We start from the raw sequence: 12,966 nt of genomic DNA on the forward strand, positions 1-12,966 counted from the left end.
GTTAGAGCCACTGGTCGCCAAGGTCCCTCCCGCCCAGAGCCCTGTCTGTGGTGTACTGGGGCCTTTTGCCCTACATTGCTGCTGCCCTCCCGTTCCAACCAGCCCTGCGGCCCTGCTCCCAGAGTGAGGTCTGGGAGAGAGGCTCTGCTGTGGGCAGGCAGGCAGGTGCTGCTGCCTCTGCCTGAGCTGGCTATTCCCTCCCCACACCCCAGTCCAGACTCCAGCAGGATCTGGGGGAGAAAAGGAGAGGCCCAAGTGGACTTGGCCTCTCCTTTCCCAGTGGGGCAGCTGTCATCTGTGAGGGGAAGAAACAAGGCATGGCCATGCCCCGAGGCCCTTTCTGAAGAAAGGATTCACCTTTCTGTATCCAGCTTCAGGAATGCAACATCACAAGAGTGCTAAAGCAATTCCTAGCTGCCCTTGCTTATTTTGGGGTGTCCCCACCCCCTTTTTCAACCAAGTATGATGCAGTAATCAGCAAGCAGTTCCTTTGGTAAACACGGTGTGTGTGGATGTGTATCTTGTCTCACTTTGAAAAGAGAGTTGCAACACAATCCTAAGTATGTCTAAATGTGCATAGAATGACAGCCTGAAAAAGGGTGGAGAAAAGGCAGAAGGGGATACAGATGAAGGCATTGCAGAAATAGGACAGAAAGGTCCTACAACTCCCAGAATCCCCTAGCCAGCATGGCTGGCTGGGTATGCTGAGAGTTGTAGAACATTTTTTCTCTCTAAACATGCATAGGATTGCACCTTATGTGAGTTTAAAATGTAAAACTCTGCACATGTGTGGAAGCTTTAAAACAATTGACAGTAACCATAAAATATTATTGCTCTACCATCAGGAATGTAGCAGCTGTGCAGTGTTGAAGGTATGCCTGCCACCTGAAGTGAAGTGATGCATTTTTAGATATAAAAGGGGCTATTGGACTATTATGTCGAGTGACCAAAATGGCTGAACAATCCCACTTTAAGTTGATTATACAGAAAGACGTGCCCTGCCCAGCCCACTTTGCCCTTGGAAGCAGCAAGGCTCCTACCAAGGGGGAGAGCAGGTGCACTGGCTGCTTCCATGGCGTGCCAGAGACCTTCCTTCCCTGAGGCCAGACTGCAGTGGGTGCAGAGTCCTCCTTGAGAGTAAGGGATTTTGTGCATGCTGGAGAAAGGTGAACAGATGTAAAGCAGAGGGACGCCTTCTTTTTGTGTTCTTGAAGAGTCACAAATTTATTACAGCATTATAAGCTTTCTGCGACTGGCCTCAAATGCCAAAGTAACTTGACTGGCTTTGGCGTTATGCACTGTGACTTAGGCAGAGGCGTCATTTGCTGTTCTGCCTCAGTCAGCAAAATGTCTTGGCCTGTCCGTGAGCTTGGGAGGTCCAGATCACTCTTAAATCTAGAGACTGTGAAGGATGGATCTTCTTAAAAGAAGAGAAAATAACAGTCTTCTCAGGGAGGCCGATGTAGGAAGCCAGACCTTTTGTGCATTTCGTTTTCCTTCTGACCTCACTGCTCACACACGTGTGCATATTTCTGCAACTCTGAATAACCTCCCATTCACAAAAAGTTTGTTAGTCTTTAAGGTGCCACAAGACTGGTGTTGCTGCAACTGACTAATATGGCTTGTTGTTGTTGTTCAGTCCTGTCCGACTCTTCGTGACCCCATGGACCACAGCACGCCAGGCCTTCCTGTCCTGCGCTCTCTCCCGGAGCGTGCTCAAGTTCATCTTCATTGCATCGGTGATGCTATCTAACTAATATGGCTACTCCTCTAGAAAATATTCCTGCTTGATACCAGAGTCTGTCCAGAATCACACTGCCATACTAACACAGGCTGTTAATTCTTTTTTCTGTTAATTCTTACAGTTCTGAAAAGCTGCTTCTTACAGCTTCCTCCTCCACCACCATTTTTTACTTACAAAAAGTACAGGTTTTTATTGATGACAATTGTTTTCATAATTTTGTTAGGCTCTACCTAATATCACATTTTATAATAGTGGCTGTTACAAGTTTTAAACTATCACAAAAATTGTGTACTTTTTTATTTTCAAGGTATACTAAAAATTTACATAAACTTGAAAATTAAAGGAATCTACAGAAACTATAAGCACTTGACAGATAAAAAAATGTTTTCAAATAGTAACTAAATTTTATGTTGACTTTGCAGAGCAAGTTACATTTTAAAATACAGCTAATGCCTAAGATATAGAAAGGCTTTGATAGATCATAGAATCACAGGGTTGGAAGGGGCCTACAAGACCAACGAGTCCAACCCCCTGCTCAATGCAGGAAGCCTGATTCCCAGGTGGCCTGCCATCCAAGTACTAACCAGGGTTGACCCTGCTTAGCTGACGAGATCAGATGAGATCAGGCACATAAATCTGCTGGGCAAATTTATTGTGGAAGCTGCTAATCTTGCTGAGATGGGTTTTTTATGTGGATGGTCATTACAACAGGCAAGTAAACCAACAGCGGCGATGGGTCTTTCACCACCTTCAGTTCGCAGGTAAAGTCTGTCGTTCCATGTAATCGTCCCTGAAGAACCTGAAAACCCAGCATCTGGAATCTAAGGGCCTCCTCAGAAAGCAATCCCTTATGGCAGAAACCTATACATACCTACTCAAAACTAAGTCCCACTGAGTTCAATGAGGCTTACTCCCAGGAAACGGAGCATAGGATTTCAGCCTCTGTACAATAAGAAAGAGCTCAAAGCAGAAAACATCCTTGATATCTCAGGAATAGAGAGTAATTAGAACTGTGGCCATAAGACATCGTGCTGCTTCCGAACGTCAAATAAACTTTGTTTACATTTTGTTTGGGGCTGCAGCGAGACTATAGAGTAGAACTACTATGAGGAGGTGCTCATTCATCATGCCTAACTGCTTTTGTTTCTTAGGCAATGGTACACTGATCACTCAGCTTCCAGGATATAACACCCACTGTGCTCCATACTACCAGGTAAAAATGCAGAGGTTCCAACATGGACATTTCCTGCCCCCAAAGGCTTAGCCTGCCAGAGAAACAAACAGGTATTGCTCATACCTTCATCAGAATGACATGCAGATTTTAAAAGGCCACACTGCAAAATCCATGAACATGAGAAGGAGTTTCTGCAAGCACTAAGACACTTGCTGCCATCTTCGCTGATGTCTTATGGCGAGGGCTCCCACGGTGGTTCAGGCGAGCCAGACGCTTTCACTCTTGCTCCTTCAGCTGGTCCCCTGGTGGCTATAGGTGGTGAAGGCACAGGGTCCCCTCAAGCCACTTTCCTGAGTGTAGAGCATCCCGTTGTTCCGGACTCCATCTCAAAGCCTGGCCCTACTGGCTGGGGCTGACAGGTGAAGTCCAGAGTGTCAGGAGGGCGCCAGGGCGGGGAAGGCTGCCCTGCAGCAGTCACTGCGCCACAGGCTAAGGACACAGGGTTGCCCCACGGGCAGCAGCTCATGCTGGTGAGCAGCCCTGGTGAAGGGCTGGCTTCCAACATTTGTTTTGGTCTACACATAGGAAGCAGAAACAAGAAGGGGTGGGCAGAGTCCTGCCTGGGAGTCAGTCTTCCTGAGGAAGAGAAGATTCCCCTTTGCTGCAAGAATCTGCGTCAAACGCCAGTGGTTCCACACGGCCTGGAGAGCCATCCGTACGCACATGCCTGCTGCCCATTTGCTAGGGAGACCTGCTGGTTCGTTGGGCCCTGTGGGAGGATGGGCTGTGCAGGTTGTCCGTTCAGTAGACTGCAGGAGAGTTGATTTGCAGCCCTCTGTGGGTGAAGAAGGCAAGATGTGAAGAGCAACGGTCTTGCTTCCTGCCCCGGAAGAGGAAAGAGGCCTCTGGGACTACACAGACACAGCAGTCTTTGCAGCACTGTGCTGGCAGATTCGGACCCGGGGGGCATGGGGGTTAGTGTTGGACTAGAATCGAGACTCTGCTGCAAATCCATACTTGGTCATGAAGCGCGCTGGGTGGCCTTGTCTGTAGGTCCCTATCTCTTGGCCCAACCTACCTCACAGGGTTGTTGCAAGGATTAAAATGGAGGAGAGAGTTCCTTGTACACAACTCTGAGCTCCTTGGTGAAGGGGGGGGGTATAATTTAAAAAACTAGGTATGGGAGGGAGGGGTACTGTTTACCTGACAGCAGCCTCCAGGTTTCGATGCCATGTGTTAAAGTCCTCCTGATCATGGGACATCAGCAGTAATTTCTTGTGAGGGAAGGACAGCTGAAACAGGAGAGCATTGGTGGAAACTGGGTTGCAGAGGTGTTTCATGGCCCAGGGCAAGAGCTTGAGGCACAAAAATGACACATTCTAGACCTTGCTTCCCAAGACAGCCCACAGTGCTGAGGCATGATGGCATTTGTGCCATCCCATGCATCAACACCACAAACACCATTCCTTCGCCTCCGTGCGTGTCTCTGCAGATGCCCTTCCCAGCTCAGTGGTGAGCTTTGCTAACCACGCTGACCATCTCTCCCTGGCACCTGCCACAGATCAGCCTCCGCAGAATGTATTCAATAGACCCCTCCTTAGATCTCACCAGAGGGCTGTGAGGGTGAGGACACAGCCTCCAGGCAATACTGCAGCAATCGGGGCTGATGATGGGGGAGTGGGAGACTTACACTGAGCAGCCCGCCTTGGCTTGGGGTATGACCAAACACTTTCCCCACAGTGCACTGGCTGAGCGGGTAGATGGCCTGGCAGGCAAACTTGTGTGAATTCCAGGGATGGAGCGGGTGGCAGGGCTTTGTCACCAGCAAGATATCCGAGAAGAGGAAGGCCATCCGGTGCTGTACTGCTTCCCCTTTGGTGGGCACCACCATCAGCCAGCCTTCCTGGAGGTGCCAGCGCCCTACGTGAAAGAGGAGGGGAGAAGCACGAGGTCCAGGTGACTTGTTGGGACTAAGACACCACCCCTGACTGTCCATCAAGGAAGAATGCGACATGCCAGAGCTAATGGCTGACGCAAGAATCTGGCCCAGCACTGGCACAGTCACCTGAGGGCCGGGGAGCGGAGCATTTGATGAATTCTTTCAGCGAGTACCATAAGGCTGAACTGACTCCCTTCCCAGCACCATCAAGGCTCCTGACGTGCCTGGCTTGGGTTAATAGGTTATAATATCCCACTTCTCTCCATCAAAGATGGACCCAAGACGACATGCAGAAATACATTCAGATTGAAAACATCGTTATCATGAAACTAAATACAAATGATAAAATACAAACACAATCACAAATGGCAAAGGCGACGAAAGATACAACCACCCCTTCCACATTCACAACAGTGAACTCTACGTAGCAGCAGGATAAAACCAACGAGAGCATGACAGCCAAAGCCAAATGCAGGAATATGCAGAAAACTTTCCCAAAGCCTTCACAAAGAGCTTGGTCTGAGTCTGGCGTCTAAAGGAATGCAGTGTAGGGGCCTGGGGCACCTCTGGGGAGGGCATTCCTTAACACTGCTGCTACCAAGAATGCCCTGTTCCCTGCAGATGCCGCTGTGCTTCCTTTGGCAATGACAAAAATGGCTGCAAAAAAGGCAAATGCTCTTTTGGGCTGCATTCATAGGAGCATAGCTTCCAAATCCCAGGAAGTACTAGTTCCCCTCTACTCAGCACTGGTTAGGCCTCATCTGGAGTACTGTGTCCAGTTCTGGCACCACACTTGAAGAAGGATGCAGACAAACTGGAGAGGGTTCAGAGGAGGGCAACCAAGATGATCAGGGGACTGGAAACAAAGCCCTATGAAGAGAGACTGAAAGAACTGGGCATGTTTAGCTTTGAGAAGAGAAGACTGAGGGGAGATATGATAGCGCTCTTCAAGTACTTGAAAGGTTGTCACAGAGAGGAAGGCCAGGATCTCGATCATCCCAGAGTGCAGGACACGGAATCATGGGCTCAAGTGACAGGAAGCCAGATTCTGGCTGAACATCGGGAAAAATGTCCTGACTGTAAGAGCAATACGACACTGGAACCAATTACCTGGGGAGGTGGTGGGCTCTCCCACACTGGAGGCACTCAAGACGAGGCTGGACAGCCATCTGTCAGGGATGCTCTGACTTGGATTTCTGCATTGAGCAGGGGGTTGGACTCGACGGCCTAGTAGGCCCCTTCCAACCCTACTATTCTACGATTCTATAATTAGGTTTGTAGTTTAGGGGTGCTCTTTGATCCAGACTAGAGGCATAGGTGGACTTGATGGCACGGAGCACCTTTTATCAGCTTAGGCTGATATACCAACTATGTCCTTACCTGGATAGAGATAGCCTAGCTACAGTTATCCATGCTCTGATAACTTCTCGTTTGGATTACTGCAGTGTGTTATATGTGGGGCTGCCTTTAAAAACGGTCTGGAAACTTCAGCTGGTCCAAAATAGGCAGCAAGATTAACAGGGACTGGCCAATGGCTGCCAGTCCATTTCCAGGCCTAATTCAAGGTGCTGATAACGAACATTCAAAGCCCCAAATGGCTTGGGGCCAGGTTACCTGAAGGTTCGTCTCTTTCCATATATACCTGCCCAGACCCTAAGATCAGATTCAGCAATCCTTCTCCGGGAGCCCCCACCAAAGAAGTGAGGTGGGTGGCTACTACAAAGAGGGCCTTTTCTGCTGTGGCACCCTGGTTGTGGAATGAGCTTCCCAGAGAGGTTCACCTCGGGCCTACACTGTGCTCCTTTTGGTGCCAGGTGAAGACCTTATTTTCCCAGTCATTTTAGTCTTCCCGTGTCTGTTTTATATCTGGTCTTGTATTTTAAATCTTTGCACTGCTGCTAGCTCTCTTTGGTTGTTATTTTTAAACAGTAGTTTTAAACGTTTATATTGTATTTTATTGTCTTATTATTGCTCCACTTCAGCCAATAATCTGGCAGCAGCATGTTTTACTACCTGAATTTTCCAAACATGTTTTGAGGGCATCCCCATCTAGAGTCTGTTAGAGTAGGCCATCCAGAGGCTACCATGGCCTGTGTCACTGGGCGAGATTTGACCTCAGAATGCCACCTCAAAAGCAGTATTGGATCAAGGAGCACCCTCAAAGCGTGAACCTGATCCTTCATGGGTGAAACCCCGTTCAGAAAAGGTTGTAACCCGAGCCCGGGTTGGACAGCCTGCCCACCCCACAACCAACAGTACATCCATTTTGTCTGGATTCAGTTTCAGTTTGCTATAGTTCTATAGCCCTGTGCTGGAGTGTTCTCCTTTTAACAAGCCTCAGATTCCCAAGTGTGAACCCAAAGAGGTGTGGATGACCACCCCAAGGCTTGAAGGTTAACAGAAGCCTGTCCAGCTCACGTGTCCCTCTCATTGCCTCCTTCGTGCTTGTCCTGTCTCCCCCATCATCTCCCACCAGGGCAGGAGGTCAGTTACGAACGCAGCACACCCACCTGGGGCCAACACTCTGGTCTTCTGTCCCTTCAGCAGTTTCTGAACTCTGCGCATCTGGTCCAAGTTTTCATGAAAGCGAGATATTTCCTGGACTTTGTGAAATACCTCGAAGACAGACTTCAGAATGCCTGCAAAGGACACAACATCACCCAAGAGCGGTGCCATGCCACCACCACCAGTTGGGGTGAGGGGGCAGGTGCAAGCAGCAGCCGCTGGAAAACATGGCCAGTGGGGTCGGGGCATGCCACGGGTCAGAAGACCAGACCCTCTGCAGTCGGGAGGCTGGCTTTAGTTCCTTGTTCTGTGCCCTGCCCTTCAACAAGTTCCTAGGGGGGCTTGCAAAAAAGTTGACGTTCCAACCTGTAAGCGGCTCAAAGTCACTTCTTTCTGGGTGGGTGTTCTCCACCAAATCCTGCAGGAAGTCCCTGTACCTGCCCAAGAGAGGTAAGAGGTAGAAGGGCTGCAGGCAGTCACCTGCCAGGGGCTCCACCCCGTTGCAGTCCGAGGAGGAATGCGGACACCTTCCGGCACAGCCTAGCAGCAGCCTCTGCCCTCAAGACGGCCACTGTCAGTCTGCTGAGGGTCTCAGGTGGGACCACCTGGCCAAGGCCCTCCACAACGTGGCTGCCCACAGAAAAGGTGGCTTCACAGAAAACAGACAGAAAGGCAGGTCAGCCATTGGGGTGGAGCTTCTGCTGAGGCTGGCACTTACTGGTGGAGCCTCTGCAGGGGCAGAGGGAGCAGATCTTCCAGCCGGTAGCCCTTGAACTCTGGCCTGGACTCCTGAAGCTTCTTGAAACGGGAAAAGGCTTTATTCTTCCTCACCTGATTCTGGAGGTGAAGCCCAGCAAAGGAGAGGCAGGTATAAGCAGCTGCCAGCCAGCCAGCCAGCCAAAATTCCTGCCCACCCATCCCCCAGCCATGCTGAGGCCTTGGTCAGCAAGGAGTCGAAGGTGGCTCCCAGTTCCACTGGAGAGCACGGTGACTCCAGGCAATGCTCAGGCAGAAGGGGTGGGGGCTCTGGTGTCGTCTGGGCTGCCGGATCCCAGTCCAAGCAGAGCACAGGTGGCAAGAAGGGGAGGTTTACCTCCAAGGTGTTCTTGGCCTGTTCCAGATTTTCAGCATACCGGATGTAGAAAACCAGCTGGTGACAGAAGCCCTCCAGCCCAAGCTCCAAGCGGCCGCTCTCCAGGTAAAAAAGCAGCGTCCTGGGCACAGAAAGGGGAGCACCCTGAACTGGGTGGGCCGGGGTAGCTATTCTGCATATTGTCCCAAGCTGAATCCCACCCACCCCCCACTCCCTCCCAGCCTCCAGATGGAGGGGAGCCTCAGGAAGCTCCCTAACTGTGTTTCCTGGACTGAACACCAAGGATTCAGGGGAAGAGGAGTCCACAGGGAGTCAGCGCTGGGTTATGTTTTGTAGCAAACAGAATGCTAACACCTTAGAACAGATAGTTTTTTGATATTTCTTAAAGAATGTAAGTACAACCATACTGGATCAATTAAAAAGAAAGAAAGAAAAGAGTGTGTGTTTGTGTGTGTGGCAGGGAGGGAGGATTTGACCCTTCTGCCTTGAAAAGAGAAGACTGAGGGGAGATATGATAGCGCGCTTCAAGTACTTGAAAGGTTGTCACAGAGAGGAAGGCCAGGATCTCTTCTCAGTCCTCCCAGAGTGCAGGACACGGAATCATGGGCTCAAGTGACAGGAAGCCAGATTCTGGGTGAACACCAGGAAAAACTTCCTGACTGTGAGAGCGATATGACAATGGAACCAGTTACCTGGGGAGGTGGTGGGCTCTCCCACACTGGAGGCCTTCAAGACGAGGCTGGACAGCCATCTGTCAGGGATGCTCTGACTTGGATTCCTGCACTGAGCAGGGGGTTGGACTCGATGGTCTTACAGGCCCCTTCCAACCCTACTATTCTATGATTCTATGGATCAGACCAAAGTCCAGCCTTCTGTTCCCACAGTGGCTAACCAGATGGTCCAACTGGATGTGCACCAGCACCAGCACCCTCCTCCTAACATTCCCCCAAAACTGGCATCCTGCCTCCAATACTGGCGGGTACATATAGCCATCATGACTAGTAGCGTGATCTGCCATGAATTTATCTAATCCCCTTTTAAAACAGCTCAACTTAGTGCCCATCACTGCATCTGGCGGCAGAAACACCAGGCCCCATGCCAATCAGGGGAGGGCAAACTTTCCCTCTGCTCATCAGGATGTTCTCAACTCATTTTTGAAGAGTGATTTTCCACCCCAAATTGGTCCAAATTCAGCCAGGGGCAGTTGGTCCTCAGCTCAAGCCCCCTTCCTTGTTGTGGTGGAAATGGTCAACAGGCTCATTTGAGGGTTTGGTCACCTGCTCTCCCTGTCAGATTGCACCTGTCTTTTAAGAGGGGAAGGACCCAGGAAATTCAAGAGAGCTTTTCCAGAGGGAACTTTTCCTTGTTTCTTTGCTCTGGAGGAGCCAGAACCTGGGGCTGCCTCCATGTTGAAGGGCATTAAACAACGGATTCCTGGGAACAGCCATTTGGGGGTAACCTGCCAGGCAGTGCAGGGAGGAGTTTGCCTACAGAACTGTGTATGTTTTATACATTTTGCTAGTTCTGATATATTTTCTTCCTTTTTCATCATATACGCCACAAACTCTGATTTCTTAAATAATTCAGTTTTACAATTCTGTGTCTTGGGTTTTTCAGCCCACATCTATTCACATAACTGGGTCCACATGTACTAGCTGAGAGGTACCCAGATAATATTGTGGTCATTTACATACAGAGGGCTTCAGAGAGTTCTATCAGCCTGGCAGCATCCTGAGGCGCGGTAGGTTTTGAATGCTCAGGTTAGAGAAAGAGAAGGGCAGGAGTTAGAGGGTAGCCCCCTGCCCCAATATTGGCCATGGCCCCCCCACCCCCTCCCCACTGGCAAAAGCGCAACACATGGGTCCCTTACCGGCTGGCAGAGCAGATAGACTCCAAAGATCCAAAGATGGCCTCCTGCACTTCTGGCTTCAGGGTCCCCTTCGCCCTCAGGATGGCCACAAAATACTAGCAGGAGACACACAGAACTGTTACCCCACAGGGCCAGGCCATTCCTGAGCACAGACCCTGTTCTCAGCAGCAAGGCTGGTCACGCTCCCTTGCACATACACAGTGTGGATAACAAGAGTGCCCCCTCCTCCCCCTTCCAGGGATAAGATGCCTCCTGTTCCCTCCCCTCCCCCTCCTGGAGCAAGAGCCCTGGCTGCAAGGAGAGGAGGCTGCAATGCCCTGAGCCGCCTGGTGTATCCACAGCTTGGTCTCCCTCCCAGAGCTCCCTCCCCACATTCTCTTTCTAGCCAGCTGACCTCTCTCAAAAACGCTGCCACACTGTTGCCGAGTCCATGCACGTCCCCCGGGGATCGTACTACAGTGCCAGGACATGACATGCTTCTCACCCCACCCCACCCCACCCCACCCCTTGGACTTGCTCCCCCCCCCCATGCATCCTGCACAATCCAGTCAGAGAGGGCTGTCTGCCCCCCTTCCCGCTTTTAGGCATGCACCGGAGACAGGTTTTATTTTTATTTTGGCATGAGGCTTGTTAGGAGCTTTTACGTGATCTATTTTAGATCACGCACTCAAGCCCTGCTTGTGGGCTTTCCGTGGGCAGCTGGTTGGCTGCTGTGTGAACAGAATGCTGGACTAAGTGGACCCTGGGTCTGACTCAGCATCAGGGCTCTTCTGATCTTATGTACCGTTGCTACTATTTTCACTATTTCCACTATTGCTTTCTGTTGTTTTATTCTGATTCTTAATTTATATTGTTTAATGCTTTACATTAAGTTGCCTTAAGTCGGTTTTTCCTTAGAAAGGTATCTATGAGTGTTAATATAAATACATAAATAAAAATAAGTAATTATGCCCATCCAAGACCTGCCCAGCTCTGCTTCATGGGTGGGGCAGTTCTTGGTGCGATACAAAAGTTGGTGTGGAAAAATGAGCCAGGCCGTCCTGCCTCAGCACTGCATGTCACTGATGCAAGTGTCCAACCTCAGGGAAGGCCGCCTGCTCTCCCGACCCCACCCGGGGCCCTCGCACAGCAAAAGCCCCGCTCCTCACCGTGGCCACCAGCTCCAGGTGCCCCAGGTACGTCTGCTCCGTTTCCACCAGCAACTTGGCTGTCCGGCAGCGCTTTCTTTCCCACCGGGCCCTCTGCTCCTCGACAGGGCTGCAGCTGCTCCCAGGAAGAACCAGTGAGGAACTCATTGTGTATGTGGCGGCGTAGACCTTGGAAAAGAGAAGCAGCAGTGGAGAGAGAGGCCCTGGGTCAGGCCAGAGGTCAGCTCAGCCCAGGAGCTGGTCTCTGAGCACCATCAGAGCAACACCAACAGCAAGGCAGGGGAAACCCTTTCCTGCAGATTTTGTGTGCCGCAGACAGATGCGCGCACACTTTCTCACGCGTTTGGTTTGTTTTATTGTCCCATTTGTTTTATTGTCCCATTTCCAGGGCCGTCAGGGGCGACTGGCCACGATGGCTCCACTCCTCCCTCCGGGGCCAGAGGAGGCCTGTGGAGCCCAGTTGCTGGGGAACGTGAGCAGGACGAGGAGGCTCTGCTTGCGCCCGTCCTGCGTGAGGGCTCCCCAGCGGGCATCAGGCGGCCCTGTGGGAACGGAACGGGGGACTAGAGCCGCCTTCGGCCTGATTCAGCTTCTGGGCTCTTCTGACCCTCGGGGATACGCAGCTTCTGAACACGAGGAAGGCAGTGAACACGAAACCGACGGCCCAGAGAGGAGAGGCCTTCCGGAGCACGTGGATGCGCGGCACCTTCTTCCAGCCGGGCCCCGACTCCGGGCGGCGAGGCGCGCCAGCGGGCGAGGCGTCCGCGCGAGTTCTGTGGAAGGAAACGAGGCCCGGGAACCCGAGGGGCGGACCGGCCGGCGGGGGTCGCCGTGCCAGCCAAGGCGAGGCTGAGCGCGCGGGGGGCCTGCTCGGGAGGAGCTGCGCCCCCTCGGGCCCGCCCCGCCGCAGCGGACCGTCGGGCCGGCGCACGCCGCCGCCGCCGGTCTCCAGCGCCGGCCGCTGGGCCGGGGGCCGCCCGGGGCCCCTGCCCGCGGGGCGCGCCACGCCGGCGCATTCCCACGGCTGGGCTGGGCGGAGCCCTCCTCGGCCTCTGCCGCTGGCGGCTTCCAGGAAGCCCGCCGGGCGGCCGCGGGCAGGAGGCGCGCCGGACCCCCGGCCCGGCTCGGCTCGCCGAGGCCCGGTCGCGCGCCCGTCCGCCCCCCGGCCGAGCGTGGAGGGCGGCGCCCGGCCTCGTACCGGCTCGGCGGCGCCTCGCACCGTCCGACCAGCGCGCGCCTCGCGTTCAAACGGCCGCCCGGCCTGCGCCGCCCCTTCCTGCGCCGCGCTGGCCCGCCCGGGCGGGCGGGCTCCGGCCACACGCCTCGCGCTGCCGCCGCCTGCGGGAGCCGCCGGGACGGGCAGCGGCGGGCGAGCAGGGGAGGGGCCGCCGCCGCCCGTGAGCCGGCCAGCCGGGAGGCGCCTTTGGCCGCGCGGCGGGCTCGGGTCCGCTGGGCTCGGCCCCGGCCCCACTTGCGAGCCGGCGTACTTCCGC

General features: G+C 53.0%; 1 protein-coding gene across 3 annotated transcripts; it reads right to left on the reverse strand.

Annotated features, from left to right (window-relative positions):
* Positions 1-1,201: 1,201 nt before the first annotated feature.
* On the reverse strand, positions 1,202-12,753 carry ARHGEF39 (Rho guanine nucleotide exchange factor 39). 3 transcript variants are annotated; one of them, XM_084832710.1, is made up of 10 exons: positions 12,672-12,753; positions 11,474-11,641; positions 10,326-10,420; positions 8,456-8,576; positions 8,081-8,199; positions 7,729-7,799; positions 7,368-7,496; positions 4,609-4,838; positions 4,122-4,210; positions 1,202-3,753 (listed from the first exon to the last, which is right to left on the reverse strand). In XM_084832710.1, the coding sequence occupies exons 2-10, from the start codon at positions 11,618-11,620 to the stop codon at positions 3,720-3,722; spliced, it is 1,035 nt and encodes a 344-aa protein (XP_084688836.1). In that variant the 5' UTR covers positions 11,621-11,641; positions 12,672-12,753; the 3' UTR covers positions 1,202-3,719. The 3 variants fall into 3 exon arrangements, with proteins under 3 accessions (XP_084688836.1, XP_084688834.1, XP_084688835.1); XM_084832708.1 differs by having other exon boundaries at positions 1,203-3,753; positions 4,122-4,273; XM_084832709.1 differs by having other exon boundaries at positions 2,014-3,798.
* Between the last annotated feature and the right edge of the window lie 213 nt (positions 12,754-12,966).

The sequence above is a fragment of the Heloderma suspectum genome, chromosome 2, assembly GCF_057233095.1.
Source record: "Heloderma suspectum isolate Gila_16-S chromosome 2, 16-S_ref, whole genome shotgun sequence".
In the NCBI taxonomy this organism is placed as follows: Eukaryota; Metazoa; Chordata; class Lepidosauria; order Squamata; family Helodermatidae; genus Heloderma; species Heloderma suspectum.